The sequence below is a fragment of the Sphaerodactylus townsendi genome, linkage group LG01, assembly GCF_021028975.2.
Source record: "Sphaerodactylus townsendi isolate TG3544 linkage group LG01, MPM_Stown_v2.3, whole genome shotgun sequence".
NCBI classification, from domain to species: Eukaryota; Metazoa; Chordata; class Lepidosauria; order Squamata; family Sphaerodactylidae; genus Sphaerodactylus; species Sphaerodactylus townsendi.
This window is the reverse complement of record NC_059425.1, coordinates 89,428,120-89,452,908: the sequence shown is the minus strand read 5'-3', so window position 1 is coordinate 89,452,908 and position 24,789 is coordinate 89,428,120. Positions and strand designations below refer to the sequence as shown.

Below are 24,789 nucleotides of genomic sequence, written 5' to 3'. Positions count from 1 at the left end.
AGCCATAGAAAGGCAGTCTTTCTGCTCCAGCTTGAATGGAAATGTATTTCTGGAGTAGTCATGATATAATTCAGCCAGGACAATACTGTGGAGCGATGGTTGCTACTATGCTGACATTTATACTCCAACCAACTGCCAGCATCCTGTCCTCCTCCACCAACAAAAAAAACAACAACAACAATAGAAGAGGGGGAAAGAGCAACAATAAGAGTGGCCGTTGCCAGTAATACCCTCTCCATTTACAGTGCAGTTGTGGGTTTCCAAGAAAAGCTCCCGTCACCTTCCTCTGTGTAACCAATTATCCTGTGGCCAGGGATGCAGGTATCTTACCTGCAGGCACAAGCTCTGGGACTCCATTCAAACAGTAGGGATGTTTATTGGGAGAAAAACAAAAACTAAATTTAAAATGTCCTGTTATTTAATATCACCTCTGTTGTGTTCACAGTATTGTTTTATAAGGGCTCTCAGGCAAACCCCCAAAGCAGCATTTGGCCATATTTTTCTCCCATAACAATAAGGATTTTTAATATATTTTGTTGGACAAAAATAACTATTTTCTAAAAGTAATCAATTAGAGCATCTGAATTTAACAACATACATTGTTTGGATGTTAATTAGTTTAAACGTTATATGGCTTTTGTATAGAATGTAGAATAACCCAATTTAACAGTACATCAATTTATTTAATAATTATATCGAAGCATTTTACATCTATACATTATATAGTAAAGAATCATGACTAAAATAAGTAATTAAATTGCAAAGATTAACTAACAGATAACACTTACAGAAATGAAGAGTGAGTTAATTCTTTACAGTAGGGTATCCTATCTGCTACTATCTTCTTACTTGTTTTTATGAAGTGAGTGCATTGAATGTCAAAGCTTAATAAAAGCTCCAGGGATCTGGGAAGCAGCCTTCTCTAATTGTTCATTTATGGTCCATTACATTAATGAGCAAAGGAGGGAAAGAGAATTAAAAATGAATGGATTTTGTAATTCTGTTGATGTTCATCATGTGTAGACCCTGGAACTTGAGGTACTTGGAGAAAATGTTAAAATAGGTAATCTAAAAGCAGAAGCACACAGATGCTTTCTGTGATTTTGTAGTTTTGTGATTGGTGTAAAGAGTTAATAATCATTAGGCACATTTATGTGCTATATTTCATAGTGATGCAAAACATGCACATTGTCTTAAACTATGTCTCAAATTACAGAAGTAAACCTGTATTCCTTCATATTTCTAGAAGGAGCTTATTTGACTGAATGTATGAAATGATCCTTCCCTTTGGACTGCAGTATAGCAGGAAGAAAGCTTTCCTAGAACCCTTCTCATGGACAGTGTTTTTTTTTCAATTCATAAGAAGTACGACCATATGAGCCCCCTTATAGGAACTTTGCGAGTTGTATCTGAAGCTGCCATTCTGTCAATGCAGCAATAGTTCCACTGGTAGAGTAGAAGCCAACTTCCACTTACTGCCTTTTCCCACTGCAGATGGTGCCCCACAAATTGCTCCTAGGGATCCACACATTTTAAGGAAACACAGAAGGCTGCAGGGGAAAGGGAAAGGCAAAGAAGTAGCCTTCATCTAGCATCAGGGGAGTGAACACCAATAAATCATTCTACTCAGGGTCCAACCCAAGATACCACCCAAGTATTATAGGAAAACCTGGTATTAGAAAGACCAAATAATAATCAATGAATGCCCACTCCTCTCAAAGGACATATATGCTGTTAAATTCTGTTTTTAACAAACTGTTGTTTCTAAAATCCCTATTTTTGTGTACTGTAAATACATCAACATAAATTATTTCTCTAGAAGAGGGATGTTCAACTGTCAACTGTTCAACTGTCGAAGAGATAGAAAAAGTGCAAAGGGCAACGAGGATGATTGGGGGATTGGATCACCTTCCTTATGAAGAGAGGCTGCAGCGTTTGGGACTCTTTAGTTTGGAGAGGAGACGTCTGAGGGGGGATATGATTGAAGTCTATAAAATTATGCATGGGGTAGAAAATGTTTCTCTCTGTTGAGAGAAATTTTTCTCTCTTTCTCACAATACTGGAACCACGGGGCATACATTGAAAATGCTGGGGGGAAGAATTAGGACTAATAAAAGGAAACACTTCTTCACGCAACGTGTGATTGGTGTTTGGAATATGCTGCCACAGGGGATGGTGATGGCCACTAACCTGGATAGCTTTAAAAGGGGCTTGGACAGATGTATGGAGGAGAAGTCAATCTATGGCTACCAATCTTGATCCTCCTCGATCTGAGATTGCAAATGCCTTAGCAGACCAGGTGCTCAGGAGCAGCAGCAGCAGAAGGCCATTGCTTTCACATCCTGCATGTGAGCTCTCAAAGGCACCTGGTGGGCCACTGTGAGTAGCAGAGTGCTGGACCAGATGAACTCTGGTCTGATCCAGCAGGCTTGTTCTTATGTCTTTACCAAATTTTAATCAAGGTATGATAGTGTCCCATTGTTGATCCTTGAAATAAAATAAATCATCTAAAGAAAAAAGAAAAAACATTCTGCACATTATTTTTTGTAATGTTGCATGTTAATTTATAGTGCAATCCTGACCACTCATATTTAGAACTGTGCCCCATTAAATTCAATAAGGTTTACTTCTATATAGACATGCTTAGAGTTGCATTCTTAAACTTTTATACTAGCAAGTAAGTAAATTTCTATACTAGCAAGGAGCAGCAGTGGCATAAGAGGTTAAGAGCAGGTGCATTCTGATCTGGAGGAACCGGGTTGGATTCCCCGCTCTTCCGCTTGAGCTGTGGAGACTTATCTGGGGAATTCAGATTAGCCTGTGCACTCCCACACATGCCAGCTGTGTGACAGTTCTTCTGAGCTCTCTCAGCCCCACCCACCTCACAGGGTGTTTGTTGTGAGGGGGAAGGGCAAGGAGATTGTAAGCCCCTTTGAGTCTCTTACAGGAGAGAAAGGGGGGATATACATCCAAACTCTTCTCTTCTTCTTCTTTTAAGTCCCACTGTACTTCATTATTACTTTATTATTTTTGTTTGATATCACAGCTGCCAGTTCTTTAGCTGATTGTTGGCCTTTCATTACAATTTGAGCTTCACCCAGAGGCCTAGGACATTGTAATGTATCAGCATAGTATTTGTGCAAATCCTAGCAGTGCTGCATGCTGAATCTGACAGATGGTTGATTTTGTCAATTTGAAGAAGTTTCAAGTGCTGCCCTGGTGTTTTCAGAATGGCACCCAGGGTGCCGATTACCACTGGGAGGACCTCAGCTGGTTTGTGCCATAGTCACTGTATCTCGATTTTCAAATCATGTTATTTAGTGACCTTCTCGTGTTCTTTTTCATTGACCCTGCTTGTCACGTCCCCACAGAGGCTTCTGTTATTTCCCCATTTAGTTTTAGTTTCCCCATAGTTAGCATAGGTTTACTTCATTATTAAGTTTTCTAAGGGAGGGTATTTTAGTTAGTCCCTGTCCCTTTAAGACATTTCCCAATAGGCAGTCTTCCTTTTTTACCCAGCAATCCCCTGTTTTAGTTCTAGCCAGTCAGTCAAAGCAAGGTGCCAAGGGTAGCTGGAGACTGGCATATTTGTGATGTATATGGTGGTCCATAGAGCACAAGTTAAGGTTAACAGCAATTAGAACCAGACAAGACTAAAAGAACTAAAAGGAAGCAAGACACAGTGGACTTTCTTGAAAGCAGCCAAGAGAAGACACACAGTCTACAGCTTCAAATCTGTTCAAGACAAGCAAATACTCTGATTTAGACAGACTCATGAGAGGAGTTAGGTCTTAATTCTCTTAAGTAATAAACCTATCGTTGAACTGTTGAACCTGGTTTGTGTCTCCCCCACTCTGTCCTATCCAAGTACAGGGCATCAAAAACAGATTCACTTGGGAGGCAGAACACTGCTATCACCAGCTACTGCTGGGTCAATGATGGTCCCTTTCTTGTCCTTGATCACAGTTATGTCCAGTGTATTATGTTTCAACACTTTGTCAATTTGGATTCAAAAGTCCCACAGGATCTTGACCTTCCCATTTTCCATTACTTTTTCTGAACAATGTTCCCACGAGTTTTTAGCTGTCTCGTAATTCCTGCATAAATTCCAGTGGATCATCTTGGCTACTGCGTTGTGCCTCGGTTTGTACTCAGTCTGGGCAATCTTTTTGCAGCAGCTAAGTGCATGATCTACAGCTGCATCAGCTTCTTTGAACAATCTGCACTTTGCATCATCTTTCGATTCTGGCCTTGATCATACTTGTCCTAATCACCTGCTCTTGAGCAGCTAAAATCAGTGATTTGATTTCCTGTTTCAGAATTCCAGTTGCTAACCATTGCCAAGTCTTTTCACCTTGTCCTTGATTTTCTGCAGAAATTGGCCTAGCAGTGCTTTGTTGTGCCAGCTTTCAGTCTTTGTTTTAGTTACATTTTTTCTCTACTCCTGTTTGGCTTTCTGGGCTTTCACTAAATGCCTGTTCTTTGCTTCACTAAATGCCTGTTCTTAAATTCATGTAATCGACCAGCACGTTTCCCCTTTTCCACTGTGTACTTTACTTGCAGTAACCCTCTGCCACCAGGAAAGGTATAGTCTATCAGTATCACTATGTGGGTGTAAGGCGTAGTGCGTTGTTATAAGTTTCCAAGTTTTTATATCCAATGCATCCAAATCAGCCTATGTCCAGTTTATGATTCTGGAACTGGAACTGATGATGGTTATAGCCCAGGTGTTGATGCCCTTGATGATATTTCTACCATTTACTTTGGATTACAATATTTTCCTGATCCTCTGGGTGTATTCTTTACTGACCACAGTCTTTACTTTCCCATGATTTATGTTATCTAGCTGTAAAATGCCCAGGTATTTATAGGCTTCCTTTTGGTTGCACTTGATTAGTTGGTCATCAGGCATTTCTTTGCAATCACTCTTAGTGATTCTGCCCCTCTTTATCACCACAGTGGCACACTTTTCCAGGCCAAACTCCATCAAAAGGTCTGTGCTAAATATTTGGACTGTGTTCATTAGTGACTGGATTTCTGTGTATGATTCCCCATACAGCTTCAAATCGTCCATGTATAGCGAATGTGAGATTTTTTCCAAGTCTGGCCATTTGATATCCCAACTCCATTTTCTTTAAAATTACTATTTGTGGGATCATGGTGATGATAAACAGGAAGAGTGATAGCGAATTACCTTGGAAAATCCCTTGCTTGATGTTGACTGTTCCACTGTTCCATAGTTTTCATTTCCGACTGTCAGTTCAGTTTTCCACTGTCTCATCACTTTTTAGTGGATACTCGAATGTTTTTGCTGACACCATTGTTCCAAGCATTTCATAATCCAACTATGGGGCACTGAGTCAAATCCTTCTTGTAATTGATGCAGACGATATGCAAATTTATTTTTCGATTCTTGGAGTTCTCCATGGTCATTTTGTCTATCAGGAGTTGATTTTTTGTACTCCTTCTTTTGTTCCCTTTTTGTTCCACTTTCAGGATGTTTTTTGTTTCCAAGTGGTCCATGATGTTATTGCTTCCAAATGGTCCATGAGTTTGAACATCGTAGGTAAACATGCTATTGGCCTGTAGTTTCCAGGTATTGTTTCTTTGGCTTGATCTTTCTGAATCAAGTATGTCTTCTCAGTTGTTAGCCATTCATTGATTTCATTCATTCATTGATTCATTGATTTCACTGTAATGCTATTTTTTTTGCTAATTTCTTATGGTATTTACCTTGTTTTCGAAAGCAGCTGTTTTATTAACACAGGCCTAGGTGCCAGCATGGTGTAATAGTTAAGAGTGGTGGACTCTAATCTGGTGAACTGGGTTTGTTTTTCCACTCCTACACATGAAGCTTTCTGGGTGACCTTGGGCCGGTCATAGTTATCACAGAGCCCTCTCAGATCCACCAACCTCACAAAGTGCCTATTATGGGGAGAGGAAGGGATTGTGTAAGTCACTCTGAGACTCTTTAAGGTAGAGAAAAGGAGGATATAAAAACCAGTTCTTCTGTTGATGATGACTAGCATCACAAAATTCTGCTGGGCTTATTGTTAATAGTGGAAAAGTATAGTGATGCACACCAGCAAGAGGAAAGTAGTATGGTACCATGTCTCTAAACTCCATTTTGCTTTGTCTCCTTGACTAACCTATTATCTGTTCAGAGGTGATAACCAGACTCATTCTTTTTTCCCCAGCAGCAGCATCATGTGACCAAGAACTTCAATCAGCATTAGAAGAAGCCAAGCAACCTCAAAAAGACAATGTGTTCATTCCAGAATGTTCTAATGGAGGCCTTTATAAGCCAGTTCAGTGCCATCCCTCCACAGGATACTGCTGGTGTGTTCTTGTGGACACAGGACGCCCGATCCCTGGCACATCAACAAGGTAAGGGATCTGGGTGAGAGATGTTCTTTGATATTTGAAGGCATGCATTGTGTTAATGAGTAAGCTTCTTAGATAATTCATTTTCTACAAAAAGGACTAATAACCCCCCCCCCCCACACACACACACACACACACACGCAGAATATACACAAGTGTGCATTTTTTTAGTACATAGTTTATGGATTTCATGATTCCGGGCTGCCACCGGAAAGGTGGGGGGGGGGGGGGGCGGGCAAGAAAGTCACACCTCACAGATGGCAATGCCTATGGATCTATGTATGTGAGAAGTATTACATGAATAAGAAACTATAACATCTACCAGTCTAGTAATTAAGTACATCTGAGCTGCCAGAATCTGCATGAGCAAACAAACTCAGCCTCTGAAAAGATTCCATGATTTCTCAAAGACATTCTCCTCACCCAGTTTGCATATGTCTGATATCAGTGGAGTAGAGTCAGTGTGCTGTAGTTGTTAAGAGTGGCAGACTGTAATCCAGAGAACGGAATTTGATTCCCCACTCGTTTACATAAAGCCTGCTTGGTGACCTCAGGCCAGTCACAATTCTCTCAGGACACTCTCAGCCCTCACTGAGGCAAAAAATAACAAATCACCTCTGAATGTCTCTTGAATTGAAAACCAAGTTGTCCTAAGTATACTGTGACATGATAGCAAAATCAACAATATCAGTAGAACAATAGCCCTAAAACCAACAGAAAGAAGAAATTTATTTTTAATATTGTAGTAATTCGAGGTTCACAAATCTCAGAAACATGGTTAGCCATGTTTAGCAAATGTATGCAAAGAAAGTATCACTTTCTAGAGGAAACAATTTCTGCTTTGGCTTCTTTAGGAAGGTAGGATTATCTAGATGCAGGCACAAATTATTTGAAGGACTGTTTATTTTATTTTCTCCATACAAAGCAATATATGTAGAGAAAAGTTTTTTTATTATGCCAGTAGAGGTGTTCATTAGTTGAGATCTATTTCTATCCTTACACTTGCTGTTCATTCTGTAAATCTTCTAAAGAAAGCAAAAAAAGAAGTCTAGTGACATGTTAACAGACAATCTGGAACTTCATACTCATGAGTAGGTGGCACTTGCATAAGGGGAACTTTCAGTCCACAGTTGGGTGGGTTTAGGGACATCAGTGATTCACATACTTAGCAAACAAGTGACTTTGTAGCCATAGCCAATGTGTGCCAATTCCATGGGCAAGAGACAAGTAGAGGTGGTTTGTCATTGCCTGCCTGACTCATGACCCTAGATTTCCTTGGTGGTCTCCCATCCAGGTACTAACGCTGCTTAGCTTCAGCAATCTGATGAGATTAGGCTATCCTGAGCCACCCAGGTTAGGACATGCTTTAAGCCCAAGTCGATATTGTCTATTTTGATAGACAGCAACTTGCTAAGGTCTCCGCTAGAATCCTTTCACTTCACATGTTCCTTTTATAACTGAAGCTGCTGAAGAATTAACAGGGCCCTTCTGCCTGGAAAACAGGTCCTCTACTACTAAATTGTGGCCCAAAATCTTAGTTCTTTCTTCTTTCTTTATATGTCCTTTTGATGCAACAGAACTATGTAGCTTTCTTGAAATGAATATATCACTAAATACTCTTCTGTGTTTTCTTTTAATCCTTGCTTGAATAATAATTGTATTCACTTACTATTTTAAAAGGAGTTTCTAGGCCTTTGGCTGTTTACAGATTGTCTTAATATATGTTCTAGTTTATCATTTACTGATGTCACTTCTGCATCTCTCCTTACTTCAATGAAGGTATAGAACCAGATCCGGGAATAGCCTGAAAGCGTGGAATTAGCTATAACTCTGCCACAGGCCACAAACTGTCTGGGATCCACACTTAAGCTGCTCTGGACAAAGGACAGGGGGTGAAACATAAGAACATAAGAACAAGCCAGCTGGATCAGACCAAAGTCCATCTAGTCCAGTTCTATGCTACTCGCAGTGGCCCACCAGGTGCCTTTGGGAGCTCACATGCAGGATGTGAACGCAATGGCCTTCTGCGGCTGTTGCTCCCGATCATCTGGTCTGTTAAGGCATTTGCAATCTCAGATCAAGGAGGATCAAGATTGGTAGCCATAAATCGACTTCTCCTCCATAAATCTGTCCAAGCCCCTTTTAAAGCTATCCAGGTTAGTGACCATCACCACCTCCTGTGGCAGCATATTCCAAACACCAATCACACGTTGCGTGAAGAAGTGTTTCCTTTTATTAGTTCTAATTCTTCCCCCCAGCATTTTCAATGAATGCCCCCTGGTTCTAGTATTGTGAGAAAGAGAGAAAAATTTCTCTCTGTAAACATTTTCTACCCCATGCATAATTTTATAGACTTCAATCATATCCCCCCTCAGCCGCTGCCTCTCCAAACTAAAGAGTCCCAAACGCTGCAGCCTCTCCTCATAGGGAAGGTGCTCCAGTCCCTCAATCATCCTTGTTGCCCTTCTCTGCAATTTTTCTATCTCCTCAATATCCTTTTTTTGAGATCTTTGCGCGACCAGAACTGGACACAGTACCTCCAAGTCGCGGTCGCACTACTGCTTGCTTTATACTATAAGGGCATGACAATCTTTGCAGTTTTATTATCAATTCCCTTTTCCCTAATGATCCCCAGCATAGAGTTTGCCTTTTTTACAGCTGCCATGCATTGAGTTGACATTCCCATGGAACTATCAACTAAGACGCCCTAAATCCCTTTCCTGGTCTGTGACTGATAGCACTGACCCCTGTAGCGTGTGTATATGTGAAGTCACAGTTTGGATTTTTTTGCCCCTATGTGCATCACTTTACATTTTGCTACATTGAACTGCATTTTGCTTATTTCTACAGAGCCCACTCACCTAATTTATCAAGGTCCGGCTTGGAGCTCTTACGCCAATCCTTTGTGGTTCTCTCACCACCCTACATAATTTGGTATCATCTGCAAACTTAGCCCTGCTTAGCTACCACCCCTACTTCCAGGTCATTTATGAATAGGGTTAAAGAGCACTGGTCCCAAAATGGATCCTTGGAGGGACACCCACTCCCGGCATCTCTCCATTGTGAGAACTTCCCATTTTACACTCCACTCTTTGTTTCCCTTGTTTTACCTCCAACCAGTTTTTAATCCATGGGAGGACTTCCCCTCTTATTCCCTTCATTGCCAGGTTTTCTCAACAGTCTCTGGTGAGGAATTTTTGTCAAAAGCCTTTTGGAAATCCAAGTAGACAATGTCCGCGGGTTCACCCTCTGTCCACATGCCTGTTTACACCCCTCAAAAGAACTCCTCTAGTAAGTTTGGTAAGACAGGATTTGCCTCTGCCAAAAAGCTTCATACTGATAGCTCCTTTCTCAGCAGGTCTTGCTTTTCTACATGTTTTATAATTTTATCTTTAATGATAGATTCTACTAATTTACCAGGAACAGATGTCCAGAACTGACTGGCCTGTAATTTCCAGGTCCCCTAGATCCCTTTCTTAAAGATTGGTGTGACATTGGCCATCTTCCAGTCTTCCATATATTTAAAAAATCTCAGCCTTTAGCTTAGTCTCAGGGGTGGGAACCTGCGGCTCTCAGATGTTCAGCCTGAACTACAATTCCCATCAGGCCTACCAGCATGGCTGCCAATTGGCCATGCTTTGACAGAGGCTGATGGGAATTGTAGTTCCTGACGACATCTGAGAGTCAAAGCTGGTATCCCCTACCCCGGCTTATGAGTTCTAATATGGTGGGTAATTTCTATTTACTAACATATGCTAGACATCAGAGAATGTAGACACTGTCTCTGCTGTACATAGAATTCCTAATAAGCCCAACCTACTTATTTTAACTTGATTCTCCTCAACCTCTCTGTTGTATTTTAAACTCATGCCAATAAAAGGTTGATGATGAATAAGCCCAGCCTTGGTAAAATGACCAGAAAGTATAGGAAGGGAACATGAATTGCTATGGGGAAAGAGAGACGGGGGAAGAATGCAGAGAGGAATATCAGATTAATCTGGGAACTGACCAGTTGCCAGAGTCTGCATTAGTGCACCCAGCTCAAAGGTTTCATTCTTTCCTTAGCTGGTTAAAAGAGGTCACATATCAACAGTCACTATCCCCTCCATCCAAAGCTCAGCATCAAAACAGCTTCTGTTCTCCTTACCCTAAAAGTAATGCATACTTGCCTGAGCATGAAATTGCATTGCACCTTCATGGAGCGACCAGTATCTGATGGGCGAATGGCCAGTTCCACAAATGTTCACTTCCCCCAGACAATGGAGAGATAAATTAAACAATGGGAGCAGGGAGGTATGATTGATTCTGTTCCAGTCATTTGCCATACTCATGGCTAGCACAGCATCAAAACATTCTGAGATTTGTTATGAATGATGCTTTTAAAGGAGGTTCCTAATTTGCATTTAATAAATTAACAACAGTATCCAGTAAGTGAAAATTTAGTGGACTCTAGTCAGTCGCTTCCTTACAGCTTTATTTACCACCCAGACTTTTTGTGAGAATAAAATGGTTGTAGGGGGTCCTACACAGACTGAATTCCTTGGAGAAAGTGCAAGATAACAAAGAAATAGATATATACATAGGTTATGTCCAGTACAATTGAAAATGTAAAAGAAAGCTTATGAGTCAAGCTAAATAACAGTGAAATCTGTGACTGGATCTCTCTCACACACACTCACCCTGCCATCATAGCATTTTACAATACTAATATTAGCTAGGCAGCTTCCCAGTTTGCATCAGAGCATGGAAGAGAAAGAGGATTTTAATGCTTCCCCCACCCCCCCATGTACTTTCATCAATGAAAAATGACCGTTCCCTTGCACTGTGGTTAACCCTTAAATGGGTAAAAGGCAGGCAAAGCTGAACACTTGGCAGGTTCCCTCCCTATTCTAGTCTGATCTATAAGTGAGATATGAACAGGTTGACTTTTGTTTGGGGGGATTTCCTGTGGGTGAGGGTTACAATCCCTGAAAACTTCATTTTAGTTGGATGGGAGGCAAAAAAAGTTGGGGGCAAAAATGTGTTTTTAATTGAACCAAATGAGAACATCTTCTGGAAGCAATTATTAGTTTGAATGTAATCTAACAATTTTAAAGAATTTCAGCAAACTCTTTCATGAAATAAATGACACACATTCAAAACTAATTGCTGTGCACATTCGTACTATTTCCCTTTCTTCACTATGTATTCTTTTTTTTAAAAGCTCCAAGTAAGAGATTACATTGCTCTCATTTCCTTGACTTAGTTCTTCCCAGCTAATTAGTGAGGATGATGGCTAAAACAATTGACCATTTGCTTTATAAATTTTATTTCTTGACATTTACAAAGGGAAAGTAAATCTTGCAGCAATTGCATAGGTCAGATATAATTACTCTGATATTTAAATCACAGCTGATAAATTGACTAAATTCCAATTTCCAGTTAGAGCCTGTGAATTGCTTAAGAGTCCAGGCCAGCCCAAGAGAACAGATGTGTAAGCTGTGCATCTTTTAAACAACTCTTTGGACAGTCTACCAAAACTTTTATCTATGGCCAGTACAAAAAAAATGCTGTAAGCAGACAAAATGGTATAATTCCAGATTCTGGATGACTGGAACCCTACTTTGCACAAGTTTTAATTGTCAGCATGATCAAAGAATCATAAAGTTGGAAGAGACCACAAGGGTCATCAAGTCCCACCCCCTGCAGTGCAGGAACACACAATCAAATCACTCCTGACATATGGTCATCCAGCCTCTGTTTAAAAACCTCCAGAGGAGGAGACTCCATCATTCTCCGAGGCAATGAATTCCACAGTTGAACAGCCCTGACAGTCAGAAAGTTCTTCTGAATGTTTATATGGAATCTCTTTTCCTGCACCTTGAATCCATTACTCTGTGTCCTAGTGTCTGAGGTAGCAGAAAACAAGCTTGCTCCCTCTTCAATATGGCATCTCTTAAAATATTTAAACATAGCTATCAAGTCCCCCCTTAACCTTCGCTTCTCCAGACTAAACATCCCCAGCTCCCTAAGCCTCTCTTCATAGGGCATGGATTCCAAACCTTTTTACCATTTTGGTTGCCCTCCTCTGAACATGTTCCAGCTTGTCAATATCCTTCTTAAATTGTGGTGCCCAGAACTGAACACAGTACTCTACCATAGGTGAGGTCTGACCAATGCAGAATAGAGTGGTACAATTACTTCCCTCGATCTAGAGTACACACTGTACTCCTACTGATGCATCCCAGAATTGCATTGGGTTTCTTGGCCCTCACATCACACTGCTGACTCATGTTTAGTTTGTGGTCCACTAAGACTCCGGGATCCCTTTCACATGAAATGTTGTCAAGCCATCCTATATCTATGCAGTTCATTTTTTTCTGCCTAAGTTCAGAATCTTACATTTATCTCTGTGAAATTCATTGTGTTAGTTTTGGCCCAATTCTCTAACCTGTCCAGATCATTTTGAATCCTGCCCCCTTTCCTCCAGAGAATTAGCCAGAGGCATATGGGGGGGGGGAAACAGAGCCCGGAGACAACACTTGCTCTGGGCAGCTCCCCAACCTCTTCCCGTCAGAGCCCCCCACCCCCAAACCAGTCTTTCCCTCCACAGCCAGGGAAGGCAGGACTGGGAATTCTGGTGGCTGGCTCAGCTTTACCCCTCCAACTGGAGCTGAGGAACTGAGCAGGGTGCCAGGCACCACAGTCTGCAGCCAGCTCCTAAGGACTGGGAGCCAGCTGCAGGCCACACACCTGGCTCAGCTTCTCACCTCCACTCAAAGGCACAAACCATTTAGTCACAAGGGGGGGTCGTTTGGTACCCCCATGTGACCAAAAGGCATATGCCGGGTATCCCATGTCCCTTGGGCCATACCCCACTGGTATTAGCTACGCCCCCTAATTTGGTATCATCTAATTTGGTATCGCCTCCTAATTTGGTATCATCTGCAAATTTGATCAACATTCCCTCTATTTCATTATCCAAGTCATTGATAAAAATATTGAATAGCATTGAGCCCACGACAGAACCCTGTGGCACTCCACTACTCACTTCTCTCCAGGATGACAATGAGCCATTGATGAACACTCTTTGTGTTTGGCCAGTCAGCCAATTGCAAATCCATCTAACAGTTGCATTGCCTAGTCCACATCTTTCCAGCTTACTCACAAGAATATAGTGGGGAACCTTATCAAAAGCCTTACTTAACTCAAGGTATGCTACATCCACAGCATTCCCTTCATCTACCAAGTTTGTCACTGTATCAAAAAAAAGATAAGATTAGTCTGGCATGACTTGTTTTTGAGAAACTCATGTTGATTTTCACTGATTACATTATTGCCTTCCAAGTGCTTACAGACTGTCTCCTTAATGATCTGTTCTAGAATCTTTCCTGGTATTGATGTCAGGCTGACTGGGCAGTAGTTGTTTGGGTCTTCTTTTTCCCCTTTTTAAAGAGGGGGACAACATTAGCTCTCCTCCAGTCCACTGGGACTTCTCCTGTTCTCCAGTATTTTTCAAAGATTATAACAACTGGTTCAGAGATAACTTCTGCAAGTTCTTTTAATACCTTGGGATGTAGTTCATCTAGCCCTGGAGGTTTGAATTCATTTAAAGTATTCAGGTATTCCTGTACTAGCTCTTTAATTATACTGTACTGAATTTCCCCTACTGTATCTTCTGATCCATTTCCCTCCAGTTGAGCACTGTTTTTCTTTTGGGGAAAAAACGAGGCAAAGAAAGTGTTGATTAGTTCTGCATTTTCCTTTTCTCTGTCCCCTGTTAGAATTTCACCGTCTTCCACACAGTGACCCAATCATATCCTTTTTCTTCCTTTTGCTATGGACATAACCAAAAAAGCCCCTTTTATCGTTTTTGACACAAGAATGATTTAACACAAGAATGATTTGGAAACCTTTGAGACACTCTGGTAGCAGAGTGTATAAAGCAATAGGGAGTCCAGTTTAATCGTCTGTTGCATTCTGAGGGTTTCTCTGTTTTATTTTGAGTTAGGTTGCTATATAGTATGAATTTGTCTGTCTATCACTCTTGTTTTGTTTTTAAATGGACTGGGTGCCTATCCCTTTCTCTTCTAATTTCTACATATACTGGAAGAAACCAATTTATTCCCCCAAGTAACGTAGGTGGATGTGTTTGTCTTTTTATCTTATATTCCCATCTCTGAAAACTTTTCTCAGGAGAGCTCTGTTGTTGTATGATATCAGACTAACACAATCAGGAGTTTGCATCACACAGACTCAGAATAAATTCACATGTTTCTCATGCCCATTGCAAACCCATTTGTTTTCAGTCTTGGCTCAAATTATATTCCTTGTAAGTCAGTCCTGAGTTTCATTAAGAGTACAAGTTGTAATACCACAAAAATGTATACCACAAAAATCTTCTCTAAGTTATTTAATTGATTATTTTTAAAATTTTTACTCCATTTGTAAGATTTTTCCCAATGTGGATGCAAAGCAGCTGAAATCATTCTCCTCACCTCCATTTTATTCTCGCAGCAACCCTGTGAGATACATTAGGCTGAGTTTGTGACTGGTCCAAGGTCACCCAGTATGTTTCCATGGCAAAGTAAGAATTTGAACTTGGGTCAAATTCTAATTTGACACTCTAACCACCACATCACAGTGGCTCCAAGTGGGCTGAGAACATTCAGAACCCAGATCAAAAGCAAACAATTTTCAACTGAGTTAGTGCAAGAATAGTGGTCCAGTGAATTGTCACAAACTTTCCGAAGTATGTAGCTGTGCAGTTAACAATAAAGTAAACCTAAAAGAAATCTTTGACTTTTGTACTAAGTATCAGTAATTTCTCAATTAAAATAGTTACGGAGTTCTGAGGTTAAGACTATGACTTGTATCCAGCAATTCACAAGCAGAAATGTGAATGGACTTAGCACAATTTTACTTGCACAAGATCTTGTGTAATCCTAACCCTTTCCTGCTATATAGTATATGTCCCAGAAATTAGTTCTAGAAGATTTTGTACAGGCAGAAGTGCAAGTGTGATAAGAAATTTGATTTAGTGCATTGGAGCTGCCTTTTTCATGCATTTCCAGTTGAGCAAGAGCTCTAGTGGAGGCATTTTGGGCTGGAGCCAACCCAGTGTTTGCTCTATGTGCCCCCATGGAGCAATGGCACAGTAAATGGCAAAGTGTGATACAATCTTTTTAGTGATGACACCATAGCGGTGGAACTCCCTCCCCAGGTATGTCTGTTTTGCTCCATTTCTCTTAGCCTTTAGACATCAGTTAAAATGATTGTGTTTCAGAGGTGTTTATTGCCTCTTATGAAGTGAGGCATAGTATTTAACTCACATCTGTGGAATGGGCTGTTATGAAGTTCTCTATCTTATTTTGTTGCAGCTAGTGACTTTTAAAATTTTATCTTAAAATTGTATGAATTTGAGCTTTAGTTTTATATAAGTTTCTTTATATAAAACCTATTGTCAAAAAAATCAGGGAAAAAAGGGAACTAATGTCACAAGCTATATTAAATTGTGAATTATTAACAGGTATATCCAAAAGCTAACAACTAGACCATCCTTTCCCACGCCAATATTAGCAGACTTTGAACCCAAGTACTTACCTGTATCAACCTTTACTAACAGTTTTTTGATTACATGGTTTGTTATCTTGTAAAACAAAACCAAAGAGAGTATATGTATCTAATCTAGAAATGTATTGGAAAATATGATGAAACTAGGCCTGTTAGTAGAAATCAATATAGAAGGGGCATTAAGTAGAAATCAATATAGAAGGGGCATCGCATCAATATTTTAGTAACTAACAATACCATAAAATGTGGTAGAACAAATATGTTTACCTGCAGGTAAGAGAAACTCATGGGTAAAGGAGTTATTTTAGCAGCTTGCTTTGAAAATAGCTAGTTCTTTTATGTTGCAGTATCAACCCGAAAAAGAATTGGTAAAATAGTTATCTGTGTCTTTTAGTGGTTCACACAACTTTCTGAGGAAATTTGTTAGGGACTCTCCAGCTAAGATTCACTAACAGATTTACGAGACGAAGCTGCTTTCAAGTAACGTGAAAGCAAGCACAGATGTTTTTTGAAAGTTATTTCTGAAATGGCTTGACAATATTTATTGCACAAAATGGCATGAAGTATAATTAATGAATCTCTAGTATATGTTTGATATGACATTTTTCTACGTGTGTGGCTATGATTTTAGAGAAAGTATATGTATAAGGTTTGCTCTGGTGTGACTGCATAGCATTTAACTTGACAATTTCTACAAATTAAATTGACCAAATTGTCTTTTCTTCTTCCTGTTCTCTCTTTAGATATGAACAACCCAAGTGTGATAATAGTGCCAGAGCTCATCCAAGCAAAACAAAAGATTTGTTCAAAGGGCGCCAGCTTCAAGGTCAGTGTGTAAGAAGTGATGTTTGTATAGGATGTTTAGTTATTGAATTTACCTGCGAAGAAATTCTGTACAGCCCCAAAGGAAAAATGTCGGGAACACTGTTATATTGATTTTCATTTTGGATACCACTGGAGTTGAGTTTCAAATTGAGGGGAATTTAAGGGAAAGTGCAGTATTTTTCAGTATTTGTGTAACTTCATGTCTAGGACAGGGATTCTCAAGGAAAAACAATAAACAAAAATTATGTTCTTGGATGCTCATTGTAGAGATAATGGGTTGGATACATTGGGGCATTTCTGTGGGTAAAGCCATTTCCATATGCAGAGAACAATGTCCTCACCACTGCCCAAGATGTCCCATGAAATGCTAGATATTTCAGGGAAATATGGGTTTTTAATTTTGTGTGGCTCAAAGAAGAAGAAAATGTTAGCCAGATGTCATGCCAAGATTGGACATCATCATCTGGATGCTCCTGTGAAGCGCAGGGACTCCCTATTGCCTATGTGTTTCTGTATGAATGTGTATGGGGGGAATCCTCATGTGGAAGTAGTCTGTGTTGCTAAACTTTTACTTCTTATTCAAGAATATAACTTCCATGTATGATGAGCACGTTATTGTGATGAACTGAGTTGAGAAATTTAAAAAAATTGGATAACTTGGGAGAAATTTAATGGCATGCATCTGCGTGTGTATTTCTTGATTGCCTTTTATGTAGTCTTACCTCAGGGTAGTTAGCATCATGCTATCATATAAGGTCTGTGGGAAGCAAATGCTCATTTGGCACCACATGAGAAGTTGGTAATTCATTTTCTTTTGCCATTCTGCTCCTGTTTTTAATGTGATGGGTTATAAAGCATATTAATATTTTGAATAAAGGTATCATCTGAGAAGTTGTTTTGTGGCAAAAGTCATAATAAATTGTAAGATCTTTGGGACCCACCCACAGCATAGTGCAACTAATTCCACATGCACAAAGTGGTGCTGAGTTTATGTTTCTCAACCAGCAGCTCACCATGCAAAATGGCAAACTATGTTTGAAACTGTTAAGGTTTGAAATATACTTTTTGATATGAAGGAATCCAAAGTAGCTTAAATCATTCTCCTATTCTTCATTTTATCCTTGCAACAATCCTGTGGAATAGGTTAGGTTGACATTGCATGACTGGCCCAAGATCACACAGAAAGTTTCCATGGCAAAGTTGGGATTTGAACTCATGTTTCTCAGGCCTCTTCCGCACTTGCAGAATAATGCACTTTCAAACTGCTTTTAATGCTCTTTGAAGCTGTGCAGAATAGCAAGATCCTCTTGCAAACAGTTGTGAAAGTGGATTGAAAACGCATTATTCTGCGTGTGTGGAAGGGGCCTCAGATCCTAGTTCAACACTCAAACCAGTACACGTCATAGTATGATTATCTGAATTGATATCAATTGATACGCACTATGGCTATTTAGGATCTGTCAAACAATGATGTGAAGTTGGTTATTAACAATAGTTAGTCTTGTCTGTGGTTTTGTGTAATGTCTAAATGCAAACATTCTGGCTTCGTCTGGATTTAATGTTGTTTGATCTCTGGTGACATCTTTTCATGGTCTTGGTGTTAATCTTTAAGATCTTGGGGCTTTCCCCACTCACCTTCTGCTGCGCGCCGCTCTCGCGCCCCCTCAGCGCGCGTCATTCCTGGCGTGCTCTCGGGGTTCTCCACGATCCCGCTCTCTGCGCGGGGTCATCAAAAGGTGCCGATCAAAAGGTCATCAAAAGGTCTTCAGCGCCAGGAATGACGCACGCTGAGGTGGTGCAAGAGCAGCAGCGTCGGGGCGGCTGCATGGTTGCCGCCCTTGCAAGTGGGGAGTGCCGCTGGACCCCGTGCTACTTTCCTGGAGTAGCGCGCAGCAGAAGGTAAGTGGGGAAAGCCCCTTTGAGTGGTCTAGGACCACTGTATCTTTGAAACAGCATCTCCCCATATTGCCCGTGGAAGATAATTCGTTCTTCAGTGGTAACCTTCTGGCACCAAGAACATTCACCTGGCACTGGCCGCAAGGAAATTTGGCTGGCGCCTGGCCCCAAGAACATTTGGCTAGCCTCAGCCTGTGGAACTCTCTGTCAGCTGATATCAGGGGCCTGCAGGATCTTAACCAGTTCTGCATGACCTAAAAGATGGAGATGTTCCACTTTTGGTTGAGGCATCCATGAGTTCATTTCATCTTGCTGGCCTCCAGTCATGCCTGCCACTCCTTCCCTGTCCTGATAATTAGTGATTGAATATGTAATGGGAAGGGGATGATGATGAATTTTAGGCTGCTCAGGGGTCCTACAGACACCTGATTAGTTGCTATCAGTAATGAATATTGTATTTTAAAGTTTTAACGTTGTGTGTTATTGTTAATTAAATCTGATTTTATGAATTTGATGTTATTAAATTATGTGTGTAAGCTGCTTTGATCCTGACCTTGGCTGGGAAAGGGCAGGGTAATACATTTAATTAAATAAAATAAATAAAAATAAATGTTACAGAGAGAAGATTGTAAAACCAACATTTGTCAAGGTAAACCAGGATTTCAGTTGGTTCTGGTGGTTTTCCGGGCTGTGTGGCCATGATCTAGTGGATCTTGTTCCTAATGTTTCGCCTGCATCTGTGGCTGGCATCACAGATGCAGGTGAAAAGTTAGGAACAAGATCCACCAGACCACGACCACACAGCCCGGAAAACCCACCAGAACCAGTTGAATCCGGCCGTGAAAGCCTTCGACAATACAGGATTTCAGTGATCATCTTTGAGTTGAATTATGGCTTTATTATCTAGCCACAGCTGAAATACACCATGGCTTTGTATTATATCTGAAGGAACCTTAAGATTGTAATCATTTTCCTTATGACATTTTCATCTTACTTCATGTGCACAAGATGGTATTCTTTATGGGTTTGAGCAACCAAGTAGCAACCAGGCTTAAAATTCATCAGAGTCCATATTAATATTCCACATTTAAAAGTTATCACTAACTGCACTAATATATTTTTTTGAGACTCTGGACGTCAGTGGCTGCATAATTGTCAAATTATTCATTTCTTCACTAAGATATTTGAAAGTGAGAGAATTTCATTTGTATGCTGTAACAGAATCACTGAATGATCTCATATTAAAAATATTTTTGTGAGTTTTTTATATTTTTCTGTTACAAATTTTCAGACAAAATAGTTTGTTATGCAGAATAATGTTGTACATAGTTGCTAAGGATCTTAAAATTACCTTTCAAATGTGAGATAAGCTTTGTTGATTGGTCATAATATTAATTTAGATTTTATTCTATATAATTAATCTTGGTAAAATTATGACCAATACATAAGTGATGGATTTAGTCCAGAGAATTATAAACCCTAACTGTGGACAGAACAATTTGAGCCACCTCTTCCTTGCTGCTATTATCTGGGATATTTATTCTCCACCAGAGAGAGCAAGAAAGAGACCCGATTTTATTATCTGACCATATCTAATTGTTGACATTAGTGTTGTATATTGTTTCTTCCCTATTCCAGTTTGGGAATATCTCCATTTTTCCCCCTAACACTTCTCTGAAAGGTATCTTGAACAGATGTTTGAGAGCAACAACGTATGATTATTGTTACTGATGGAGATAACAGAGGCAACCATCTCTTTTGAGGCCATTTTTGCCATAGCATCTTAAAACACATTGTAGCGTCCCATAACTGAGAATTTCCTTTATTCCCTTATTCTCATCTTGCTGTAAATTTGAGAAGGGTAAACATATCAAATCAAACCAGAGATGTAGCTAGGGCAGTGGTGGTGAACCTATGGCAGAGAGCCCTCTGAGTGCCCCCCACACATGAGTGCCCCTCCACACATCTGGGCAGGCCTGGGTCACTGGGCTCGATTATTAGCATTAAACCTAAGACCTAGTTTTGGGGAGGCAGTGTAGGTAACCCTGTTAAGCGCTGTTAAACCCCACTGATTTTCATGCAAAGAACTAAAGCACAATCTTTTACCTGGGAGTAAGCTCAGTTGCTGGCAATGGGGCTTCCTTCTGAGTAAACCCTCCTAGGGTCGTGTTTCACCTGTTGGAAGAGTTGGACGGTTGCTTCAAAGCAAAGCCACCAGCTACCACTGTTATGGAGTATTTTCCAATATTCCCAAGTAATACTCACAAACACAGCAGTAGCAGTAAACAGTTTATTCATCTCTGCAGAAGATGGAGGGAGCCAGGGTGTGGCTCCCTCAAGTCTGCATCGCAGTGCAGCTCAAGTTATACACATCCTCACTGGCTCGTGTGTCAATCAAAAAGTACCACATGGTATCTTCCAGGCTGACCCACGCCTCCCATTCTTCCTAATAGGGCTGAGCCATACATCCTTCACATGCTTGAACCCTCTTTATAAGGCTATATCACGCTTCTATCACATGCTCAACATCCCACCCCAAAAAGTCCCTTACACGTGTTTTTCCATTATCTTATACCTACACGAGTTTATTCTCACTTCTCCTTTCCATTACATGTTACACTTAGCTGCCCTTTTCCCTCCCCCGCTTCTAAGCGTTACTTCCCCTTTTAGTCAAGCGTTTGCTATTACAAATATTTCTAAGGTGTGCAAAGAGCCAGCAATTAAAAAATCCTTTAACTAGGCTTGAAACCCTCACAACTATGGGTTTTACCCATAAATCCCCCGTTTTCTTTTCATGATAAATTTGTGATAAATTTCACTTTCTCAAATTTTCATATTCATCTTTAGTCAATACCTCATACATAGCTGATTCTTCTGTATTTAGAGAGGTGTATGTTCTCTCACTGTGCCCCTCACCAGGGGGTATCTTTAGCTTAACAGTCATGGCTATTTCTGAGGAGACCTGGTTATGGGCATAGGCTGGTGTGTAGTTATGTACGTGTGTTATCTAATTTTAGGGGTTACATGTGAGGAGTTTACTAGATGTTATTTACTTGGCACAACAATTGATCCCATACATAACATATCATTGAACTATAAAGGGCAAACAAGGCTCAAGCATACTCCCCTCATGTTTTAGCCCTTCAATAGGTAGGACTAAAATTAACTAAACTTATAACATACAAAACATGATGTGAAAAGACAAACTGTCAGGATTTTTACATATACTTGCAATTTACATTTCTAAACGGGGAAACAAAATACACTTTTAACTAACATCAGAGTTCTTTGTAAAGAAACACATTTCTCCCAGTGGTTTTTCTGACTACTGAAAAATAGTCTCTCTCTTAATACATAATTTGCTTTCTTCTTGCATTCTGGAGGGATAGATCCTGGATAGATAGGTCTTCCCACTTTCCATGTTGTATTTGTGGTTCTGATTTCCACTTTAGGAGGTAAACTTTCCTGCATGTACCTGACAAGAGAACACAAGAAAACACACCACACCACAGCAATACACGTTTTGACAAAAACTGATTAATGTGTATACTCACTTTCTATTCTCAGAATCTGAATTCAGTTCATGCTCCAAATTTTACTATTAGTCAATTAAAGAAACTAAACCCTGAGTTCCTGAGAAGGTTGGTGTAAAACAAAGCTATCAGAGGAGAATCAGTTCCTTGTAGACTTGCCTCCTGGCAAGATTTGCTCACAAGTCTTTTTAGACTAGTCCACATGTGGAATTCCAGGAATTCGTAGCTATCAATTGATTCCCAACATTTCTGGTTAACAGCAACAGGTTGTCTTGTTAAGCAAACTACTAGGAAATACAGCAACTTCTGATTTTGTTGCCTTCTTTGCTTCTGCATTCACAACAGCATCTGTCAAGGTATTTCTTCTTACCTCTGGTGTGTTACCTTCATGGATTTTACGTAGGAGCACATTTGTTTTTTGCTTCTTTTTCGCTCTCAAGACTTGGCACGTTGATCCAGCATGTCATGATAGTCCCATATCCGTCTTTGCACATGCTTCATACAAAAAGCACAGCTACTGTGACTTTCGGCTAGCCACAGTGCTCTGTGTATAGCTTTAGACTTTGCTGTCTGGGCGAACATGCTTGCTGCCAGGACACCTGCACAACAGCCATTCTTATGCCCTGTTTAACCCGCTTTCATCTGCTTTCATCTGGAACAAATCACAATCAGGGTTAAGCATAGGGATGGCACGTTGGCTTGAACTGACAGAATGCACTTTCTTTATACCATTCACACATCCGTATTCTAGAATCCCTTTTCCAGGCAGCATCGTTTGCCTTCTCCAAATGCATTTCAGGATCTTTATATAAAAACTGATAGAGCCTTTTTGGTTCCTCATCGCTGCCGAGTCAGACGTTGGCAAAGCTGGAAAAACTGGATGACATGGGGGCTTGAACACCCATCCCCTCCCAACTCAGCCTCTGCCTCAACTTTAACCCATTCTGGAGCATGTGAGGTCAAATTCTGAGTTACAATTTTGCTTTTTTTATATCATCACTCTTAAATATCATACATATTTCCACATAGGCAGGGTTATTTATCAGATAATTTTGTTCATTATACATATATGCCTGACAACAAAAAGCATTCATAATTATATTGTAATTAAAAGACCCTTCAGAAGGCCTATGAATCCCCCCTACCAAAACATAAAGCGGCCAAGCTTCCTTACATAGTTTAGAAAGCGTTTTTCTGTTTTTCAAGTCCCTTCTGTATTTCAATACACATTGCAATGGAGTAAGCCCCTCTGGCTTTACTTCCCTGTGACCATTTACGTTCCTTAGGTGTCCCCGAAAAAGATTTTTTCTCCTGTGGTCCGCCCCTTTGGCTACCCAGGACTTTTACCTTTTAACCCAACAATACCCTAACCCTGCAGTGTCTACCTTTTACTAAAAAATTTACCCGGTCTTTCTTTTTAGGCAGTGAGGTGGTGATGAAGCAACCTTTCACAGGCAAAAAGGCCTCTGTGCGCGCTAAACATTGCTTTACCCTCACACCCAGCCTTTACTGAAAAAAAAAGCTTGACTGCCACTTACAGTTGTTATCATTGTATTCAAATAACATATATTATCTCATAAAGAAAACTATTTTTCATTGCATATATTGCATAAAACAAAACAAATAACCCTCAATTTTACAAAGTGCAACTAAATGAACATTCAGGAGACCAATGACACACACACACCCTTTTGCAATATATAAGGAGGCCGAGTAATGCAAACCTTGGAGCCAACAGTTTTTTCTAAATTAAAACCTCAGTATTCAGGTTAAATTGCCGTGTTGGCACTTTGCAATAAATAAGTGGGTTTTGGGTTGCAATTTGGGCACTCGGTCTTGAAAAGGTTTGCCATCACTGAGCTAGGGAAAATGGAGCCCAGGGCAAAATCTGAGTTTTGCACACACACACACACGGTATGGGCAACCACCCTCCCCCGCTACAACCACTTTTCACCAGGTCATCTCAAAGCCACCATCACATTATAGAACATGTCTCAACTCACAAATCTGAACACAGTAATGGGTCGTGGCACACAGCAGAGATTTTAAAAAATTGACAACATTTTCAAAACTCTTTCAAAATGTTTAAGAACCCTTAAGGATCCACTATAGTGTCTACCTGTAATGCAACAGGATACTCCCAAATATTTTAAAAGGCAGTTTTTTACATTAGATTGGAGAGAAAGTGATGAGTAATGGCCCCAATGAAATCCACTTGGCACAGTTTACTAGTAAACAGTTTTTATTCTCAGTTTATGAAGAATTATCCAAAGTCTTCAGAAAATCCTTGGTTGTCAGTGTGCAATTTCCTGAATGCCTGAGCCCTCCGGGGATAGGGCGGTATAGCAAGTTTAATAAATAATAATAATTTTCCTTTCATTGGAGGTTATTGATGGAATCAATTTAATAATCCAAGGTAGTGTGCATTAATTTTTCCATAGTACGGAATTTTGTTTTATTTGAGCAAAAGAATGGGCATATTTCTGCAAATGAAAGCCATAAAAGAAAATAAAAGTTCATTTATATGTTTGTTTAAGAATTTTCTAACACCACCAGTTCTAACTATGTTCAGAGTAACTGTCAGTAAAATGCATAAAAA

At 40.1% G+C, this 24,789-nt stretch overlaps 1 protein-coding gene across 2 annotated transcripts in view; it reads left to right on the top strand.

Moving 5' to 3' along the window:
• Window positions 1-24,789, top strand: part of SMOC2 (SPARC related modular calcium binding 2) — a 172,416-nt gene that overhangs the window by 101,269 nt on the left and 46,358 nt on the right. The window contains exons 8-9 of one of the 2 annotated variants that reach the window (XM_048487087.1): window positions 6,201-6,387; window positions 16,680-16,762. In XM_048487087.1, the coding sequence (XP_048343044.1) occupies window positions 6,201-6,387; window positions 16,680-16,762 (270 nt within the window). Of the gene's footprint in view, window positions 1-6,197; window positions 6,388-16,679; window positions 16,763-24,789 lie in introns of both variants that reach the window. The other variant, XM_048487078.1, reaches the window with a different exon arrangement.